Source organism: Ambystoma mexicanum, chromosome 8, assembly GCF_040938575.1.
Source record: "Ambystoma mexicanum isolate Mex_15411 chromosome 8, UKY_AmexF1_1, whole genome shotgun sequence".
Taxonomy (NCBI): Eukaryota; Metazoa; Chordata; class Amphibia; order Caudata; family Ambystomatidae; genus Ambystoma; species Ambystoma mexicanum.
The window spans coordinates 349,116,885-349,136,571 of record NC_090929.1 but is presented as its reverse complement, the minus strand read 5'-3'; the positions used below and the strand labels follow the sequence as shown (position 1 = coordinate 349,136,571).

The 19,687-nt window shown below is 44.5% G+C and overlaps 1 protein-coding gene across 1 annotated transcript in view; it reads left to right on the top strand.

Moving 5' to 3' along the window:
* Window positions 1-19,687, top strand: part of DPH7 (diphthamide biosynthesis 7) — a 486,602-nt gene that overhangs the window by 120,785 nt on the left and 346,130 nt on the right. Inside the window, exon 3 of the mRNA XM_069609800.1 lies at window positions 139-281. Coding sequence (XP_069465901.1) covers window positions 139-281 — 143 coding nt within the window. The remainder of the gene's footprint in view (window positions 1-138; window positions 282-19,687) is intronic.

Below are 19,687 nucleotides of genomic sequence, written 5' to 3'. Positions count from 1 at the left end.
CTACCAGTACCATTTTTGACATTTTGGGAGCAATATGATTGGTCCATTTACTTGTTCACTCTCAGCATAGATTGACAAAAATATAAGATATTTGTTGGAAATGAAAAAATGATTCACTCATTTCTTTTATTACTGTAGGCCAATGGGGACTGCGATGGAATGGATGAACCTCACACCAGATTGGGCCGTCTCTACCTCTATCACTTCAAACCAGACCAGCTGTTCATGCCACTGACTGAAGTGCAAAGAATCGAGACACCTGCCATTCTAGACATCAAATGGTAAATCCAAGAGTAATAGTGAAGGTTGTTTTGCTTTCCAGACTTTAATGTAATATTTACGTTCACAAGCTTTCTGCAGTGTCTCCCCCCCCCAGCAATAAATGGTAATACACTTGTACAAATTAAGGCCAAAATAACTGCATTCTTTGCAAATCTGAACTGGATTGAAAGGTCATATTTTAAGTGCAATCCACATCATAAAAGATGCAACCCCTCAAGTGTTAAGGATGTGTATGCCACGTCCTTGCCACTATATTTCCTGTGCTAAGCACTTACCATACATTTTCTTTCCGAATTAAATGACAAATGCGGTTAGTGCTGTGGCAAAATTCCTTATACAAATAAAGGATTGATAGTTTTTTTTAACAAGGGTCCAAGATAAGAATTTGAAGAGCATTTTACACCCTATTTTGGAATGTTTGCGTTAAAACAAATGTTTTAGGACTAAAGCATAGTAAAAACACATGAACCCCTTGGCATTGTTAAGGAAAGCTGTAGCGATTTTAAGAATGTGCCAATAGTAGATAAGGACCTTTGTGATAAGATTGTGGATCTTATTAACACTGTGTCAACCTGATATAGAGCCGAGTACCCCAAAGAATAAGGAAAGGGGGCTTCACCTGAGGGAGGTAGCGTCTAGGTCTGAAATAGCCCCTTGGAGAGTAGAACACTTTTTCAGCTTAGATATTCCTCCTCGCGCTGTCTATTTAGTGGTCATTCTCCTAAATGTCCCCAAACGTAACCTCTCTTGCGTCGGAGATACAATTTCTTTAATTAACAAGGTGACCCACTGTGTTCAGACTGTATGTGATGTAATTCATTCTCAGGGGAAGAGACCTCTTGATGGTGAACGCTCTGCCTGGCTAGTATCAAGGTAAATAGAGTATTCAGGGAGACTAAATAACTATAACTTAAATCACCCGATAAAGGTATTACATCTGTTGTAATAGGGATTGCATAGCCACCAGGCTTTGCCTGACATCGGTTTTCTTCTCCATGGATTCTTCTATAGACCAGGCTGTGAGGGAAGTGAGAGATTCAGGGCTTGTCTACCCTTTGATATCTCCAGATCAGCCTGGCCATGAACAGGATGAATGCAAAGCTTAGGCGCAAACCAGCGCTCTGTGGGGTGGGCACGAGTTTTTCATACCAGAGCTCGCACTTTACAACAGGATTTACTGGCTGGTTGGCCTGCAAGAGATTGATTAACAGAAGGACCAAAGTAGGGGCACTTTACTGTTGGTGCTTTTTTAAAGTACAAGATCTAGAAACAAAGGGTAAGGTGGGGGTTCGGAAGATGGATTGGGAACCCTCATAGGAGAATATAAGAACATTGGAGAATGGTGAAAACATTACCAAGGTGGTCCGCTGGGCTTAAAGATCTTGGGGCGGAACATCGTAGGCCTAAATAGTAAACTGGAGGACAATGCCTGGTAGGGCTTTGTTAAGGAGCACTAGGTTGTTATGTTTCAGAAAACCTGGGTGATGGAGCCGATCTAATCTCACAGCTTAATTTTGTTCCATATGCCAGCTGTAATGTCTGGTGCAAAAGGCCAAGTCTCTGCGGGTCTGCCAATTTATACCTCGGTCAACTTGGATTTGAATATAAATCTATCTGCCGAGTCTCATGCAAATGATGTAAATATCCTCTCTGCGACAATAACAAATTCATGAACTAAAGCTATCCGATATGTTAATATCTATAATAATTAAATTGGGACTGTGTCCATACTTTTTCATGTTAGTACAGAAATGTATGCAAAACGACTTTGATTGACAAAGATGCGATTTTCCTGTAATCGTTGGGGGATGCAGGGGAATTTTAACCTTAGACTAGGCACAGGCGAGGACCTTCTTTATGATAATGAGGAGTTGGCCACATGTTCCAAAACCATGCCTGGTGGACCCTGCTATTTCGAATAGTGCCCTTGTATTATGGGACCTATTGATGGATACAAGCTTCAGAGCTGTAAATGGTAGATTAAGATTTAATTTTGATACAGCTGGGGAACTTTACCTTTTCATAACCAGAGATGTCACAGCATCATGGACTTTACACTGTTTCCCATGAAGTGGTGGGACAGTATCCACAGTTTTGAGATCCCTGGGAAGTGTGAGAGCGATCAAAATCCTTTCTCACTCATATTGGCCTTGGGAGGGAGGGAGGTGACTGATACTGGCTACACTTATGCACAACCTTTGTTAAGCGGGAGCACATGGTAGGGTGATGGATTGGAGAGTGGAAAGGGATTTTTGGGATATTAGACAAGGTGGGAGTCCAAAATATGCGAGTCCCGTTGTCTTGTCTAAACCGAAAATACCTCACCAGCTGATATTGTCCATGCTTTTGCCCTCTTATTTGCTAATTACAGAAACATAGCCCGCTAGGAGCAGCAGTTTGTCTGGAAATAAATCATGGCTATTGGCCACTTGCAAGGTTACAAAGAGTCAGCGGAATTACAAAACTGAATTGGTAAAGAGAAGGGCATAGATTGCTAGGGAGCATTGGAATGCTTGTTGTGCGGAATCTGCTTCCGAAGAGGTTACATTGTTTTGAAGGATTGTAGCCAGGAATGTAAACTGGCTTGATCTGGGGTTCTCAGAAGTTTCAGAATTCCATGTGTCTGAGAAAAAGATTGGATCATGCTCTTTCACATTTGGTATATGTGATTGGAAGGCAGGAAATTACTCCAAGCACTTGGGATTAATGAAATGCCAAACAATTTATTTTGTCCCAACATCGGACTGTGGGCACCTTTTCTGACCCAAGTCTTTCTCACGGCCAGATGCCAGAGATCTGGACAACTGGTATTATAGTACTGATTTATAAAAAGGAAACCAATACCTTGCATTTCCTATTGTCCAATCACTCTGCTTAATGGTACACCCAAGTTTTTCTCACTGATCCTATTGAAGAGATTTGAAGAATGGGTGACTGAACATGATATGTTTTCATGTACCTAATTGGCTTTCAAGATGGGAACAGGCAATGTGAATCAGTGCGTAAACCTTAACCTGATTTTGGTCAAATATGCTCCTCATTCAGCATATACTATATATGTGGCCTTGCTGGACCTAAGTTCGGCCTTCGATCACGTAGGCAGAAGACTCCTTTGGAAAATCATCGATGAGATGAGTCCCGAAACACTTGACCTGAATGCTGGAGGCTCTCCATACGAACAGGCGTGTATTCGATATGGTAAAGGGGGTGAATTAAGTGATTACATCAATGTGGGGATGGGGGTCTGGCAGAGGTGTGTACTTGTACCCCTCCTTTTCAATCTGTGTGCCAACTCTTTCATTTTCCTAGAAGAAGTATTTAGGGCTGATGTACCCCTTTGTGGGGAAAAGAAGGGTACCTGTTTTAAGCTATGCTGATGATGCTGTGCTCCTTGCTAGGATTCCAAAATCTCTACAGATACTAGTTGATAGTTACAGTAATTGTCAAACGGGGGACTCGAGGTAAACATGGGGAAATGTTATGTTATGTTTTTTCAAACACGCAATAAAGGTCCCAGTGAATATCCCTGAATGACCACAGTCTTGGGGCCTTTAAACATTTTGATTGTCTTGGGATTGGATACATGGTAGAACAATGTTGACGGAGGACAAACGTGAACCAAGTCATTGGAGGCCTTTAAATTTACCAAGACTATGAAACAGCACTCAGTTGAGCACATGTTTGAAATCTACAGGGGAAAGGGAATAGCAGTCGGGGGTCCATGGGAGTGAGTTTTGCAGTTTGAGTAAACTAGAGATTTTGCATAGAGTGGAGAACCTCTTCCTATTGCATCTCGTTGGTGTACCTCTCGCCACCTCAACTTATGTCGGAAACCTAGAAAGTGGCTTAGCCTTTTTCACAGACACACTACCACTGAAGCCAATTTGATTGTGGCAAACTCTATGGTCAAGTGAAGATGGGACAATAAATTGTTAGTATGGAACTTGTTATCCCTGGGGAACTGTCATAAAATAGGATGGTTGGCCTAGATCGGGAGATCATTGGGAAATGTGGGGTTGGGTTTCTCTTTTGATAATCACGAAGCATTGTCACAATCCCCATACAGCTACTTAAGTTTGGGACTCTTTGGGAAAACAACAGAAATGACGTAACCTTTCACAAAACCTCTGTCTGGCTGCATCTTCCCTTTTCCCCCCAATAGCATGTGCAGCTGGGTATCTTACTATGGTTAAAAACCCATGCAATCGAATACTTCTGACCAAACCTCGACTCAATGCTTTTCCTCTTAAAGCCATAACCTGCAAATGGTCAGAGAATCACAACCTAGCCAATGTTTGCTGTCTGTGTGGTCAGGGGGAAACGCTGCCCCATTTTGTACTGTTTTGTCTTATGTATAGCGACGTTCAGAAACACAATTTATTGAGCCTCCTAAGAGGAAGTGGACTGTGGCAACGGAGACTGGCCTTTTTGCTGCTATTGTCTTTCTCTGACATCAGGGTTGCTTTTGCCTTTGCTTGCCCTCTAAATGCCGCCTAGCAACGAAAACAAAATGACTTGAAATGTTTTTTTAGTATCCTGCCATGTGCAATATAGGTTTTGGATGATGCCCTTCTAATGCTTTTAGTGAGATGAGCTGTTGTTTTTATGGTTTTTTCGGGGATTTTGTTATTTTTATGATTTTTCGGAATGCGTTCATTACATTCTTCGATTTATATGTGTTGTCATTTATTGTGTTGTTTTATGGATTATAAGTAATCCGAACAAAAAGGAAAGTCAAGCATTTTTATGATGAAGACTGTCTTCACACCAGTCAGCACACTGTGTAGCAGGGGTTAAAGGTACTGCTCATGCCTCTGGTCTGTATGTATTACCTGAGCAGTGTTAGTGCCATAAAAGGTGCGACACACTTTACCTGTTTCTCCCAATTGTCCTTTGTTGTGAGTTTTGGCCTGATTTTAGTAAGATGCCACTTACTGGAGCACTGCTTATATTTATAAAATGTCACGCATATGAATTGTCCCTCAGTTGAAGGCATGCTTTTTTAGACATAGATCGGACATGTTTTTAATTTATATTTTGGTATGGCGTGGCCAAAACATGAAACTTTCTTTTTCAAATGGACAAATAAGCTATCGTCCATAGGGAGAAGGAGGTGGTAGAGGTGGCATACCGGTTAGAAGGAATGGCATTTATAGTTCTGTATTCCCATCTTCATTTCTCGCTTTGAGTTAGGACAGTTTATTGCAATCCTGTTTCAGGGGTCAGAGGCACTACTGACCAACATCTAGATGGGTTTATGTAGCTCACCTAGTATTGGCGATGGCTAAGCAGTGAAGGCCAATTCTTGGCTGGGAAGGGGGTACAGTGGTTTCACTTAAAACAAAGCAGCAGCACAAAAAACATTAAATAAGAGACTTTACACAAAAAGATGTTAATAAAATAAAAATATCACTTGCAATACATTTTACTTACCTTCAAAGAAGATAAAAACTAAGTAGACGTTTTTTAGAAAGTCTCTTCTGAGTTCACGTTGCTACCTGTTTAGGTCACCGGCGACATCCAAAGTCCAATGGGTCTTGTGAGAAACCAGAAGGTGTCTCACCCACTAGTCCCTGTGGATCTCTCTCAGGTGCCCAGCGCACGGCCATCGCCTTTGGATCCAGACCTTAGGTAGATCAGTGTGGGAGGATCACCTGGGCCTTCGGGAGTGGGACACCGGATGGCGAGACGTGGTATACCTCCCCCTGTAACACCTATACCCCACCCTATGAGGTAGGATATGTGGGAACTTTACCCCGCCCCTTACCCTTCACAAACACTTCCACACGGACAGCCCGCTCTGGGAGTAAACAGACTCACACCCGAGCAGTGTACCTGACATTTGTATTTGTATTGTATTTGTATTTATTGTTTTTATATAGCACTTTAATCCAAAGCGCTTTGCAGTTTAACAACAAGAATACATCAAACATGGAACAGTAGAAGCAATAACAATATACATGAATCAAACCAGAAAAACAGTATGTAGAACACTTTGCAAATGAGAAGAGGAGAGGAGGGGGTAGGGAAGGTAGGAAAAGGGAGAGAGCGTAGGGAGTAAAGTGAGTAGTAGGAAGAGAGGAAATCATAGGAGAGCGGGGGGAAGATAAAGAGAAGTATGACGGGGTACTAGAGGGAGAGAGAAAAAGGTGAAAGGGGGGAAAAGGTGTCAGAGTGGGGAATGATGGAATGATTTCAAGGAGGAGCCGAAGGAGGAATAGGTGGGGATGGAGCGGATAGAAAGCGGTAGGGAGTTCCAGTGTAGGGGGGCAAGGAGCTGAAGGGTGCGGAAATGAGAAGAGGCACAAGGGGTTGGGGGGACAGAAAGTAAGAAGAGATCAGCAGAACGAAGGGAACGAGAGGGGGTATAGAATGAGAGAAGAGAGGAGAGGTATGGCAAGGTCATGAAGAGATTTAAAGACAAGACAAAGGAAGTGAAATTTAAGTTGGGAGTGGAAGGGAAGCCAGCCTAGGTAAGAGAGTGAGTTGGAGATAGAGTCATGGGGAGAGAGAAGATAGAGGGTACGGATGGCAGAGTGGTAGAGGGATTTGAGGGGGGCGGGATGGGAAGCGGGGAGACCGAAGAAGAGGGAAGAACAATAGAAAAAGCGAGAGAAAAGATGAGCGAGGAGATTAAAAGTTTAGTAGCATGGAAGGTGAGAGAAGATGACATGTCTCGCTACTATGATCAGTAGAAGTCAGGCAACTACTGACAATCACTCACACCTGACTTCCATTAAACTTCCCCAGACGGATAAAATGCAGAGCATGAGAGCACACTCTGAGCAAGGCAATGCACACAAAGGAACAGCACTTTCAAGTCGGCCGCTGAACGAAGGGAGAAAGACTGGAAACCAAGAAGGGTTTGCAAGGTGGAAAATACCCTTGACCTTTTCGGTCAGAAACTGTTACTTTCAAGAAACCTTCGAAGCAGAAAGCAAAAGGCCAGGAAACCAGACTGAAGAATCCTGCATTGTGGCTTGGAGATACCGGGGGCCCTCCCGCGTAACCGACCAAGGTGGGGAGGAGGAGGAGGAGGAGGAGGAGGAGGAGGAGGAGGAGGAGGAGGAGGAGGATGAGCAGCAGCAGCTGCAGCCACTGGGGTATCGTCCTTGGCTCCAAGAACAAAGAAGCATCAGAGAGATCAACACAGCCGGTGAGTTGGGGAAACCAATGCAAGACCGGTCTGTGTTGAAGTCAAGGTGCAATTAGCAACATTCTATAGCGAGCCCTGGAACGAACATTGTGAAGCGGGTGTGATGAAAGACGTGCGTAAATCTAAACTACTGATGAATGTTTGAACTTGAGAAGGAAAGATATCATACCATTGACAGAGTGGTCCGGCACTGGGAGTGTGCTCAATCGAAGGTCTCTGTAAGGTATCCCGCCAGGAGAAGTGAAGCCAAAAGATTGATGAAAAAATTGTATGAAGTGAATCAAAGTGGTCCTGCAACGGTTTAAGCAAAACCCATTGCACATTCGAAATTCTTCGATTTTGATATCAAGAGGATCCGAGCCTGAACGAGGGAGACCAAGAGTAAACATTGTTGTACAAAGGGGTCCAAGTCTGAACAAAGGAGACCCATGATAAATACTGGAAGCAAGAACTTTTGCAGGTGAAGACCCTGATGATAATGGAACTTTGATATTTATTTGTTACGACTGGCCCTCTGCAGTAAGAGACTGTTAATGGAAAAGAGACTCTGGCAGAAGGCTCTGCTTTGAACTGTATCCAGGTGGCAGCAAAGCCACAGTGTGTGTGAAGCTCTAACGTGTTGCCTTGTTCCGTGCTGAAAAGATAGGGAAGGGAAGCCAACTGCTCAGCCGTCCTGACATATATTATTTCTTTTTATTTGTTGCACACATTAGTATCCCACACCCTTTTGTATTTAGAAGTAATGATTGACAATAGGTTTATTTGTATTGGCCCTTTTATTTTGACAGAGACTCTGCTAGGACTGCGTTGTTATTATTTGATGGTCGTAGCTTGCTCCCATCCTAAGATTTATGTTAGATAGGCATTCAACCAACCTACCGAAGTTCATTAAACACCCTTGAACTAAGATCAATTTTGTCTGTTTCCCCTGTTTGATACCATGCCTTCCTTACAGTCTGCTAGGTACCAAGTATGGTTGGTAGTACCCTAGAACTACTTGAGGCCCGTAGTTAATCTTGTATAGAAATCAGTGGGCGAGAAGAACCGGCTTCAGATTGGTTGTGCGAGAAACTGACCCTTATGTTGCAGTACCTACAATTCTAAGTATACGCCCAATATTGTAGATAGGGTCACGATTCAGTGACATTCAGATGTCTAACTAGAGGGGATCAGAATGGAGGGGCACCTAAACTACAGAAATTTTAGGATGCTTCTGACTGCTAGCCATCAAGGTTTCGGTTCTTCTCAAGGTTGGATCAGCATCGTGTGTCAAGGTAAGTTGGATGACCTTGTCAAGAGGGGATGGGAACCCCTCTCAACATGGGATTCTGAGGCCTACCACGGTGAATTCCTACCCCAGAGAGAGAAGGTGGCAGTAGTGAAGGCCCCCGTTCTTGTCCCCTCTGTCAGTGCCTGTGGGTATTTTAACAGTACCATTATTGATCACCCCAGACCCTATGAAAATAATGCTGGGCAGTTGCTTTTCTTTTTAGACAACAGCAGGACGCAAAGTCTGAGCAGACTGCCCACAAGACAGCAACCCACCAGAGCCTCCCATCAGATGACTCCAGTCATCATCATGCTGCAGCTAGCAGAGTGTGGCTGAGTCAAGTAACAAAAAGCCTGTTCAGCCGCTAGGGACGCTGTGCACCACTCCCCAACACCGGCATATGCCACGCTCTAACAGCTGCATCAGAGCTGTCTAAGACAAACACTTACAGGCTTGCTAGTGAGATGCTTCTTAACAAAAACCGGGACATACTCCAATGTGCGTAGCCATTGTTCCAGCACTGTTTCCCCATGCGGAATAAGGGTGCGGGGCTTAGCCACCTTTTTAAATAAATTTGACCATTGTAACACCGCCTGGGCGGGGAAGTCACAGCGATACTGACATGGGGAAGAAGCCCAATGGGAGAATGAGTGGGAGTATAACAAGGGAGACAGGAAACAGGAAGAGGTGAGTTGTTTGTTTGAGGTCAGAGGAGGAGGAGGAGGAGGAGGAGGTGGCAGACCAATAAACCTGAAGGAGGAAGAACAGTGGACTTTAGTGTGGAGGCATTTTTGGAGAAAAAGTGAGTTATTGGTTGGTTGAGAGCAAGTGGTACTGTGTTGTGGGTGAACGTATTGAAGAAAGTGTAGAGAGTGAGTGAAAGGTGACTGAGGGAGTGAAAGCAGGGTGAATAAGTAGAAGGAGGGTGAAATAGTAGTGGAAAGGGGTAGAGTAGTGGTAGTGGAGCGGGGAGAGTAGGGCTGTAGTGGAGAGGGGAGTGGTGTAGTGGAGAGGGGAGAATACTGTCGATGTAGTGGAGGGGGAGAGTAGTAGTGGTGTATTGGAGAGTACTAATAGTACAGTGGAAAGGGGAGAGTAGTGGTACTGAAGAGTGGTCGTGCTGTAATGGAGTTTCAGTAGGGATGCAGTAGAGGTGGAAGAGTAGAATGGAGAATGGTTAGGAGAGAGTAAGAGAGAGTAACATTGGAGGGTGGAGGTAGAGGATAGTGGCAGACAGACACTGGAGAGTCAGAAGGGGGAAGCACTAGCAGAGAAGGTAGGGAGGAGTTGCAAGGAGGAGAGTAGCAGAGGTTGGGTGGAATAGCAGTAAGAGATAAGGAGAGGAGCATCAGAGTGTGGGAAGAGGACCAATTGGGGCTAAAGCGTCTGAAAGACACAACCCTACAACCTATTTAGATCTAATCTCAAGAATAGTGCAGGTCCGGCCTAGGAAGCCCTGAAGGGAGATTAGAAGGAAGGCGACTGCCATTAGGCCCTCATTGACAGAACTTGAACAGTAGGGGTCAGTAAGCTCTAGTAACTAACCTGGGGAGTAAGGATGTCTGGTGTAGGGAAGAAACTGCTTATTCTAGATGGGAGAGCGAGGGACAGCTCTTAACGCCTGTTGGGAAACATTTTTATTTTTGCCGCTTTCCCTCCATATATATCAATGGGACATCCTCCTTTTTGCTTTAGTTTTTGTACCTTATCTGACTTTTGGAGGCAAGCGAACCTTTATGCTGAATAAACCTTGCTAAACTCATCTTCTTTGGGGCATTGATCAGTTCCTATGGCGATCAGTGCAGGCGAACTCTGTTTTCCATAGTAAAGCTCTCTGTAAAGTATTCCTGCACACATAACCTTATGTGAAGTACTGTAGGGATTTTCTGTAACTTTGTATTTGATAACCTTTTGCTTACTTGCATGATGTGTCCAGGATGGGCTGGTGGCAGCGGATACTTTGGCAATGCTTTCCTTTATGTGTGCTTTTTGCATTTTACTGCTTATTGCAAATTAGAGTGCCATACAGGCCCGGCTCCAGCAGGGGGTCCAGGCCCCCCCAGGACCACCCCTTGCCCCCCTAGAAAGGAGGCCTTGAATGTGGCACCCACAAGAGTGGGGGGCATTATGGTGTGGGGGGGTCATTTTGCACTAAATGTGCAGCAGGAAGCTGCACTGCAGTATGCACAGCCAGGACTTTGTTTGCTTGCCCTGGACAATGATCTATGACCCACAGCCATGAAAGCGCAAATGACCAGGAAGATTAAAGGCCATGCACACCTCTGAGGTAGCACACTTAATCAAGCACACTTACTTAAACAGGCTGCTTACAGCTAATTTCTCAAACCTTAAGTCACATGGTTGGTGTCTGTAATTTAAAGTATGTTCATTTTGTGTGTGAATATAGTGGTTTTTCACATCATGCTTAATAAAATGCTTAACAATATCAATCAATAAATGACACATGATGTTGCTTGCACATAGATATCTGAAGAAGGCGCATCAATCGACTGGGGCCTGTAAGGTTGTCGAAAAAGGAAGCCGACACAAATGTGGCATGGTGGTGGTTATAGACTTTTTTATTTGGGCATAAAAAAGCCCTCACTATCCCTATCTTCTAAGAGGGGATTCCCTGCATCAAAATTAATACTAAAGGTCTATAAAAATGTCTGTCAAATCAAACTCCACCCTCCTGTGCCACCACCTACTTCTATCCCTCATACTACAACTAAAGGATAATCTAACAGAAAGTTCCTTCTTCAGGAAAATGTCTCCCTTCTCCTAATGCTCGGATAACCTTTTAAAAGAATGTTCTATTGCAACAAGAATGCCAGGGGGAATGACTCCCTTCCTCTGGTTTGCGGGTTTCACGCAGCCTTTATATAATTTTAACATCCAGGAGAATGGCTCCCTTCTCCTGGTATAGATCTATACAGTTTCCAATAAAGCCAGGGGGAATGACTTCCTTCCACTAGCATCTCTAGCACAACTCCCAGTTCGGAGCTAGGAGAATGACTCCCTTTTCCTGTAATTCTTGGCACAGTTCACAACAAGGTCAGGGGGAATGACTCCCTTCCCCTGCCGTCTTTAGAGTTTGTCCCAAGAGCTTTAGCCCCTTCCCAGGGGAATGTGCTCCCTTCTCCTGCTGTCGAATAAGTTCTTTCTCACAATCTTCAGCTTGATGTACACTTTGCCACTCTGTTTTGGTGTTAGCAAAGTCCCAAATCCTTCTTTGTTGATCACTGGGCTTAGTGTCACCAGTGCGATGAGGAGGTTCTCCTTGCTTGCTCAGTTCCCTTTCGTTGGGTCCCAGACCCTTCTCTGGGGGTCAGTGGTCTTATTACCCACTGCAACAAGGAAGCTATCCTCGGATGCTTGGTCTCCAATAGTTGGTGTCTCCGACCCATCTATGGTGGTCCATGAGGTTATTGTCACCTTAACGCTGAGGAAGCTTTCCTTGGATGCTTATTTTACAATCATCTCCAATGGTCAGTGGACTTGTTATCGCCACTATGATGAGGGAACTCCACTTGGATGCTTGGTTTGTACCGATTAGGGTCCGACCCATTTCTGGTCGTCAGTGGGTTTATTGTCGATGAGGAAACCTTCCTCGGATGCTGGGTATACAAGTGTTACAGTGACCAACCCGTCTATCTCCCACCCTGTGACCGCCCCCTGGGTCTCTTGCATCTCCTGTTACCTTCTGAGGGATTTCGGCAAGCCACTGGGACTTCCTGGGGCTGGGGTTCTTCTCTCCAATGCACTGGGCTTTTCTTTCCAGTTTCCACAGCATTGCGACAGCTCCACGCTCTGGTATGCTGCTTGGCTCTTCTCTCCTTCTTCACGTTTGGGTCTGCCGCAGCTGGTCCCGTGAAGAGCTCCTTCCACGCTTCGCTGGCATCCTCCGCTCTCCTCTGATTCTGGTCTGTCCACAGCATTTGAAACGCCTGTGGGTTTCTGCACCTTTTGCCTCTCCAGGCTGGGGTTGACAACAAGGCAAGTCCTTCTTCCATGTTTATAGGAGTTTTTTTGTCTGTTTTACTGATGAAATCTCAATGCCTCCTCTGGGCTTCCTCGTACTAGTACTACTGGACCTTAACAAGTTACAATATAGCATCTGAGTACAGTTAAGGAGTATCTGGTGGTGTACTGGTATGCTGGATGATGGGACTATTAAGGGAATAAGGTGGTTGTGGCCCCGAAAATACGTCCTCATCCCCAAGAGGGGCACCCTCCCCTGGAAGGTCCTCCCTCATGTTACCACCCCTAGGGGGAATATTGGTTAGCGGCTGCACCACCCTAGCCTTACAGGGAAGGGCTCCGCCATGTGCGGAATTGACATTATTCAAACATGCATCACAGGGCCCCTACAAAATACATTGAACATATATATTCTTCTGCATTAACAACTTCAGTATAAGTGAAAAAAATAAGGTTGATAGTAACACAAATGTATTTCTGGAGATTACCACTATCGTTGCTCTGCACAACATTCGCTGCCATAATTCTTAAGTATGTCTGTGCCATTACAGAAGGGGACAAGCCATTAGCAAATGACTCTTGGTTTTGCCACCAAAAGGTGCAGTCCAGTCTCAATTGCGAGGCCATGTATCCGCTGCACTGGAACACAAGCAACCAAAGGCATTTTTAGGCCATGTCGTCTAGCAGTCTAGCAGTTTGGGCAGGGCTACTCACATTAGTGGCAGTGCCAAGACTGATTTGCATACAGTGGTAAGGAATGACCAGAGCAATGCCAGCACTTATGATTGATTCAAGACTTACATCCATAGTATTTTAGTTTTGCCTACTAGGTGTAAGCCAGAACTTTTGCAGTGGAACACAGAAAAGATGGAGATAGGATGTGAGGAAAAGCACACATCCTACGGGCATGTTTTGTCATTTACCCACCCAATGACTAGCCATGGGTATGTGAAGGCCTATGGCATTACTTCCAACTACCTACCCCCTCACCGCCAAAACGTACCCTTTGGGAAGTCATTGAGCAAGCTCTATCACAAAGTAACACAAATCTTCCCACAGTATAGGGCCTAGCAGTGTTATAAATAAGCATTCTTTTGAGTGTTTAATTACTTAATTGCCTCTGTAAATTAGCTCCTGGTGTGATAAAAATCTCTTTTTGTGTGTCTTCAACCAGTTGATTTTATAAGCAATACCTGTGTCACTGCCTCTGTTCCTTGCACAGGAGTCCTGTCTAAAACAAGCAATCGCAAAGCCAGCAGTTTTTGCTTGTGTATGGGTATTAGACATACATTTGCCAGGCAATGTCATCATCTGCCCAGGTACTCGCACAGTTCCTCTGCTGTTCCCATCTTATGCCTATCAATGCCTAATCAAAACCCAAAGCTGTTGGCTTTGCCAATGCATGTTGGTTTCAGTTTGTCTTCCTAAGTGAAAGTGTATATGCCCAGATGTGGGTGCTTTGTTTGCTATTCCTAGGGATTTAAGCTGCACCCCACCACGTTGGTCTAACAATGTCCTCCCTGAAAATGACAAGGCTAGGATGCCAAGTATGGAGCAGTTTCAGATCTTCTTTTAATGAGTACTTGCCAGTGGGGTTCCAACCTAAATAGAATGCATTTTTGCCTGTGTGGAAGCCTAGCCTGAACTGCCTGAACTTTTAACGATTCAAACTGATAAGTACTGCATTGATAGCCTAATACTGTTTGGTTAAGTGAACAGAGTTTGCATGCAAACAGAATACCTCATGTCTATTGTGGGTCTTGTTTGGAAAGTATGATGTAAATCCTGGGTGCTGGGTGTCTAGGCAGTACTGGAAATGGAAATTATTTGCTGTGGGACCCCACCAGTGAAGGGGAGGGGAGCGGGTTGGGAGGATTGTTCCCAACCCCCCACCTCCATCCCCCAATAAACATTTGCCTCTCTGAAGATTAATCATGAACACCTGGAAAATTACACAAGAGAAGAACGTTTTCTTTAATGTTGCAGGCACAGTATAAAACATACATCTACTAAAACTAAACAACAGTATTTTAATATTTCCTGAAGAATGCAATCAGAGGTGGATTTAACATTTGGACAAGGGACAAATGCCCATGACACCCCCCCCCCCCATCTCCCCCCCTCTCTAGCTCTTTCCCCTCAAACACAAACAGTTAGGGATGCACAGGTCCTCCCAGTAAGGTCTTATCTTTTTAATGTGTCTCAGAGGCAGATTATTTACAACAGGACGTGATTAGAGATGCAAAAAGATAACTGTCAGTGATCATTGCTTTGACACTTTTTTCTTAAAATTATATACGGTGTGATTAGAAATGAAGGGGAAGCTGTGTGAAACAATGACCTTATCATGCAGTTCATGTCACCTTGTCTCTTATTATATTTTGTATAGGTTGTCATTATTTTCTATGCTGGAGCTTGTAGGTCATACAGAATGAGAAAAATAAAGCTACATTCATAGGGGGTCATTTTCCAAGTAAAGCGGAGTGGAAAAAGTGGCGCTAAAAGCATTAATTGCCACTTTTATGCGCTGCAGGATTTTGTATGATTTGGCAGGTGAAGTTGGAGAGAAGATTGCACTTAACATGTTTGCCTGTTCTTACATGTGCCCCTGCCGAATCTGATTGGTTTTCCACCAGAATGTATTTTTATGTTAGTAGAACAGCAATGGATTCCTATGGCATCCGTCTGACTTTTACACCCAATTATGGAGGGCACCCACAATCGTTAATTGTGGGATGGATGTACACTTTTGCAGACACGTAGTGGAAAAGTGAAGATCAAAGTTGATATTTACCAGTGTTTTATGCATTACTTTTCCAGTACTTGGCAGAAACAATTCAAATTGCAAGGAGGTGCCCTTTTGCAAAAAAACACAAATACGCGTGGTCGCCTCTGTGCAATTTAGGATTCAAAACCAATTAACTCCTTTACTCTCATCAACATATTTGTATACATTGTCAGGTTGGTTTATCATGTGACTTTTTAAAGTAATTGAGTATTATTTCTGGTATTCAAAACCAAAATTCAAAACATATTTGTACCAACTTCAGCTTGGTAGATGTGTGTTCAAGTAAATACATTTCAAGCTAGCCTCACATTCTGGCTTTACCACTTAACCAAAGTGTGTTATGATGGGAAAATCATTTCATCACACTGTCCCTTGCCTGCAAAAATCAGGTGCCTCTAGAAGTGATTCAGTGCACGGTATAAGCTATTTCAAAAAGCCTCACTCATGGTTTAATAGATGGGTAGCACATGTTTCACGGCCTGCTAAGATCGCACACACACCTTTCTTTGAAAATATCAGGCCACATTATTGAACAAACACATCAAACAAACAGCCATCATGAACAATAGCATATTATAACCAGTATATAAATAGTGTGTACCAGACAGTGATATACAGGGGCATGGCAGGGGAGCAAGGGCCCCTCCGCCCTGCCAAGCCCCACCGGGAGTGATAACAGGAAGCCGGAAACCCCTCAACCTGCACTGTCTGCCTCCTGATCCAAGGCGCCCACCCCCCACCATAGCTCTCTCTCCTGCATTCTAGCACCCTCTTGTGTTCTCAACTTAATTAAAATGTTCTGGGGAAATGCAACAAAAAAATAGAATGTTGTGCTTCGAATTGTCATTTTGTAAGAAACAAAATGTCCTATTCCTTGCATTAGTATTCTGGAGGGGGGTGGTGGGGGGCCTGTCGTTTACAAAAACATGGATGGACCACAAGCACCTCCTCTGGAACAAAGACTGTGGGCCTTGCTACTCAGCCCGCCCTCGTAGAGGAGGAGGAGGGATCATCCTCGATTCTCCCCAACCAGGCCCAAGAAAGACATGGTGTGGGTATTTGGGTTAGGTGGGATTGGAGGTAAATGGAAATGGTGGTCAGGGGGACCTGACCTGATGGAAGGTGACTGTGGGGTGAACAGTGTAGGACAAGTGGATATAATAGAAATTGGAGGAGCAGATGACAAAGGAAGATAGGAAGATTGATGATGCAACACTATTTTCCTTTTTCTCTTTTGCTCAATACTGTTTTTATAGGGCTCAGCAAATGTTTTTTCTGGATCTGGGAAGGCATTTTTTGCTGGATCACGGATCAGGGAAATCTGGATGAATGCCAGCACTTTGTTTATAGTACTCATACACCCACACCCAATGGAAATTGAGGCCCTTGATCACAAACCTGGTCCACCTAGATGAAAATTCCTGGTGCCATATACTCTAATATGGCTGCCACAAGATTTTCGCTATCCTTTGGCCATCTTATGAGATGACCTTCTTCCTGCCCTACAGTGGCTGGATGTTCCATATATGGTAAGCCCTTTCACATGGAAAGCTCCAACTTTTTTGGGCAAAGTGGTGGACTGTCTCTGGCAGGATGTTTGAGGTTGAATCTGTCTGGACCCAGTCAACATCCAAGCCAGGTATGTCTGTTGCTAGGCAGATGCAGTGGTCAGAGGCTGTACCGGATTGGACAGCCACTGCCAGTTTGAATGGTGCAGATCCTTGCCATTGGAAGGCTGAGAGCAAATACAGCCTGGAACCTGGAAAGAAGTAGGACACCTGCAGCCCTTCTTGAGATAATTGTTGGAGCTAAGACCCCTACGAAGGAGAGCAGCCTGTGTCGGAACTCTGTATTGGAAGATCGCCAGCAGCCTTTTCTTCACTTGCCTGGTGAACCCCTGCTTTTCTGCAGATCTCCTGAAGACCTTGACTGGTGCTTCAACCCCTGGACCAGTGGGAACAACCAGTCCTGTCCTCTGCTCAAAGATTCAGCCGCAGGAAGCACTCTGAACAGTCCCGGAAGAACCTTTTTCTTTGTTTCTGCCACAATGGTCTCTTTTGCCATCTTCTTCAAGGGGCCATCACTGTTTGCCACGTGCATCATGCCCTGGGAACCCTCTGAGGTTGTCGCTGGAGTGGTGGTCCGAAAGTCGGAGTGTCCTGGGTGTCCAGCATCTAGTCCATCATAGCACGGAACCGCCAACTAGCCGGACCCAAAAGACCCTGTTACCTGAAGTTAACTCTGCACCTGTGACCCCTGGACTTCCTCCATTGGAACCAAGAGGTGAATTCAAAAGGTCCATCCATTTCAGGAACTCCTACTGTGGTACCTGAGTGAATCGGGAGTACAGAGAGTGAGTAAATATACCTGTTTACACCCATACAACTCTAGGGAGATGGGGGGGGGCATTGTCCTAGACCTATCTCCCCCTTGCCTAGCCTTGAATTGTGGTGTTTTGGCCTGGTACCCTCGCCTGAGTCCCCCTAAGGAGACTGGATTGGGAAAAGGGTCTTTAAAAGATTTTCCTCTGGTTTTTACTAAATTTTGGTACATTTACGACTACTTGCTGGCACAAGCCAACACTTGTTCAATCTTCCTAAAAATACTCTTAGCCTCCTGAAAAGACTTTTATTGGGACCTGTGACTCTAAGGGCACCGGATCTCCTCTTTTCTAGCTAGGTAAGGACTATTTAAGGTTACAACTTTAATTCTAAGGTTTTGTATGATGTTCGCTGACTTCTTTATTGTCAACCTATTAGTTATCAAAGTATTGATTACTTACCTGGTTCAATTTCTTTATTCACTTGCTTTTCTACACCTGCAGTATGTTGAAAAGTGATCCTAACTATGCTTAAAAGTGAAGTTAGGTGATATTTGTATAGCGCGTACTGCCATTGGTATGGCCTCGAAGCGCTGTGGTAGATGAACGCCCTTCGAAAGACTGTAGGCAGTAGTCTGTGTTGAACTGTAATGAAAGGAGTGGGAAAATGCATGTGTGCATTTATTGCCAAATTGAAGGTAGGCAGAGAATGGCTATGTCTCTAACAGCAGCCCGTATTTCAAGGGCGTGAGGACGGGAGCTGTGTCAGTGTCCAAGTGACATAAGCCATGTGAACAGCAGGACCACATTTTACGTGGGACTTAACTGTATTCAATGGGTCACTTTGCGCGAGGGTCACGGGTGATGCAGGTCTAGACTCTAGAGCAAGGTATTAGTCAAACAACGCTTATCTCAAAGGGAAGGTGGGTCTGACGTGTTAGTGTTCTTAGCAGTGCACACCAAGGTGAATTTGTACATATTGCTAGTGAATGTTTTAACGTGTTACTTGTAGTTTTTCATTGATAATAGTTTTTAAGGCCTAATTAAATAACTATTGTTTTATACATTCTGCCTAACTTCTATTATTACGAGTGCTCTCTGTATGCTTAACTGAACCCTTCACAACTCTCATGCCCTCCTAAGTCTAAAGCCTTGCTATTCAGTGACCCTGCCCAGATAGTTTGGCTAGACATTAGTGTTTTTCCCTGTTCATCAGAATTGGGTGGCCTCTCGGAAACTGTCCACAGCTTTGATTCTAAAAAACTATCTTAACTGCACCCTGCCAAAACGTTTAGTAAAAACCCTTGGACCATCTCTGGGGGTTGGCGTGTTCTTCAGTCCATCTGTGACAAGTGGCAGTTCTGGCGGTTCTTTAGTGCCACGATGGTTCTGGTGGCAGTGAAAATCCGTCACTGTCGGTGTTTTCGGGTGAAGGTGTACTCGTTTCACTGGGGGCAGTGCATCTTGTGCAGAGGAACTATGCTGTGGTTTCAGTTACCAGAACAGCGCAGTCGAGTCCAGCAGTTTCCATTCAGATAGGAGCAGGACTTTTCGGTGCACCAACAGTTCGGCCACTGTTTTTAGGTTGTTCATTATGTTTGTGCCAACAGGCCTCACGCCCAGTTTTGTACTGATGGAGTGGTTGCCAAGAGCTCCAGCCTCTTCATGCAGAAGATTCCGTTAGATGAATCTTTGCTTTCTATGGTTCTCTCTGGGCTTGTCCTTATATGTGGATGTCAGAAGGATTCCAGGTACCTATACAAGCAGCAAGCCCTATCTATATTTTTGCTCACTTCAGCCCTAGATTACCAAGGCAGGCTAGGCCATGTCAATATATAGCTGCATCCGTTGCCCACTTGATCGTGAAAGGGAAACAGGGTAGCTGTTGGA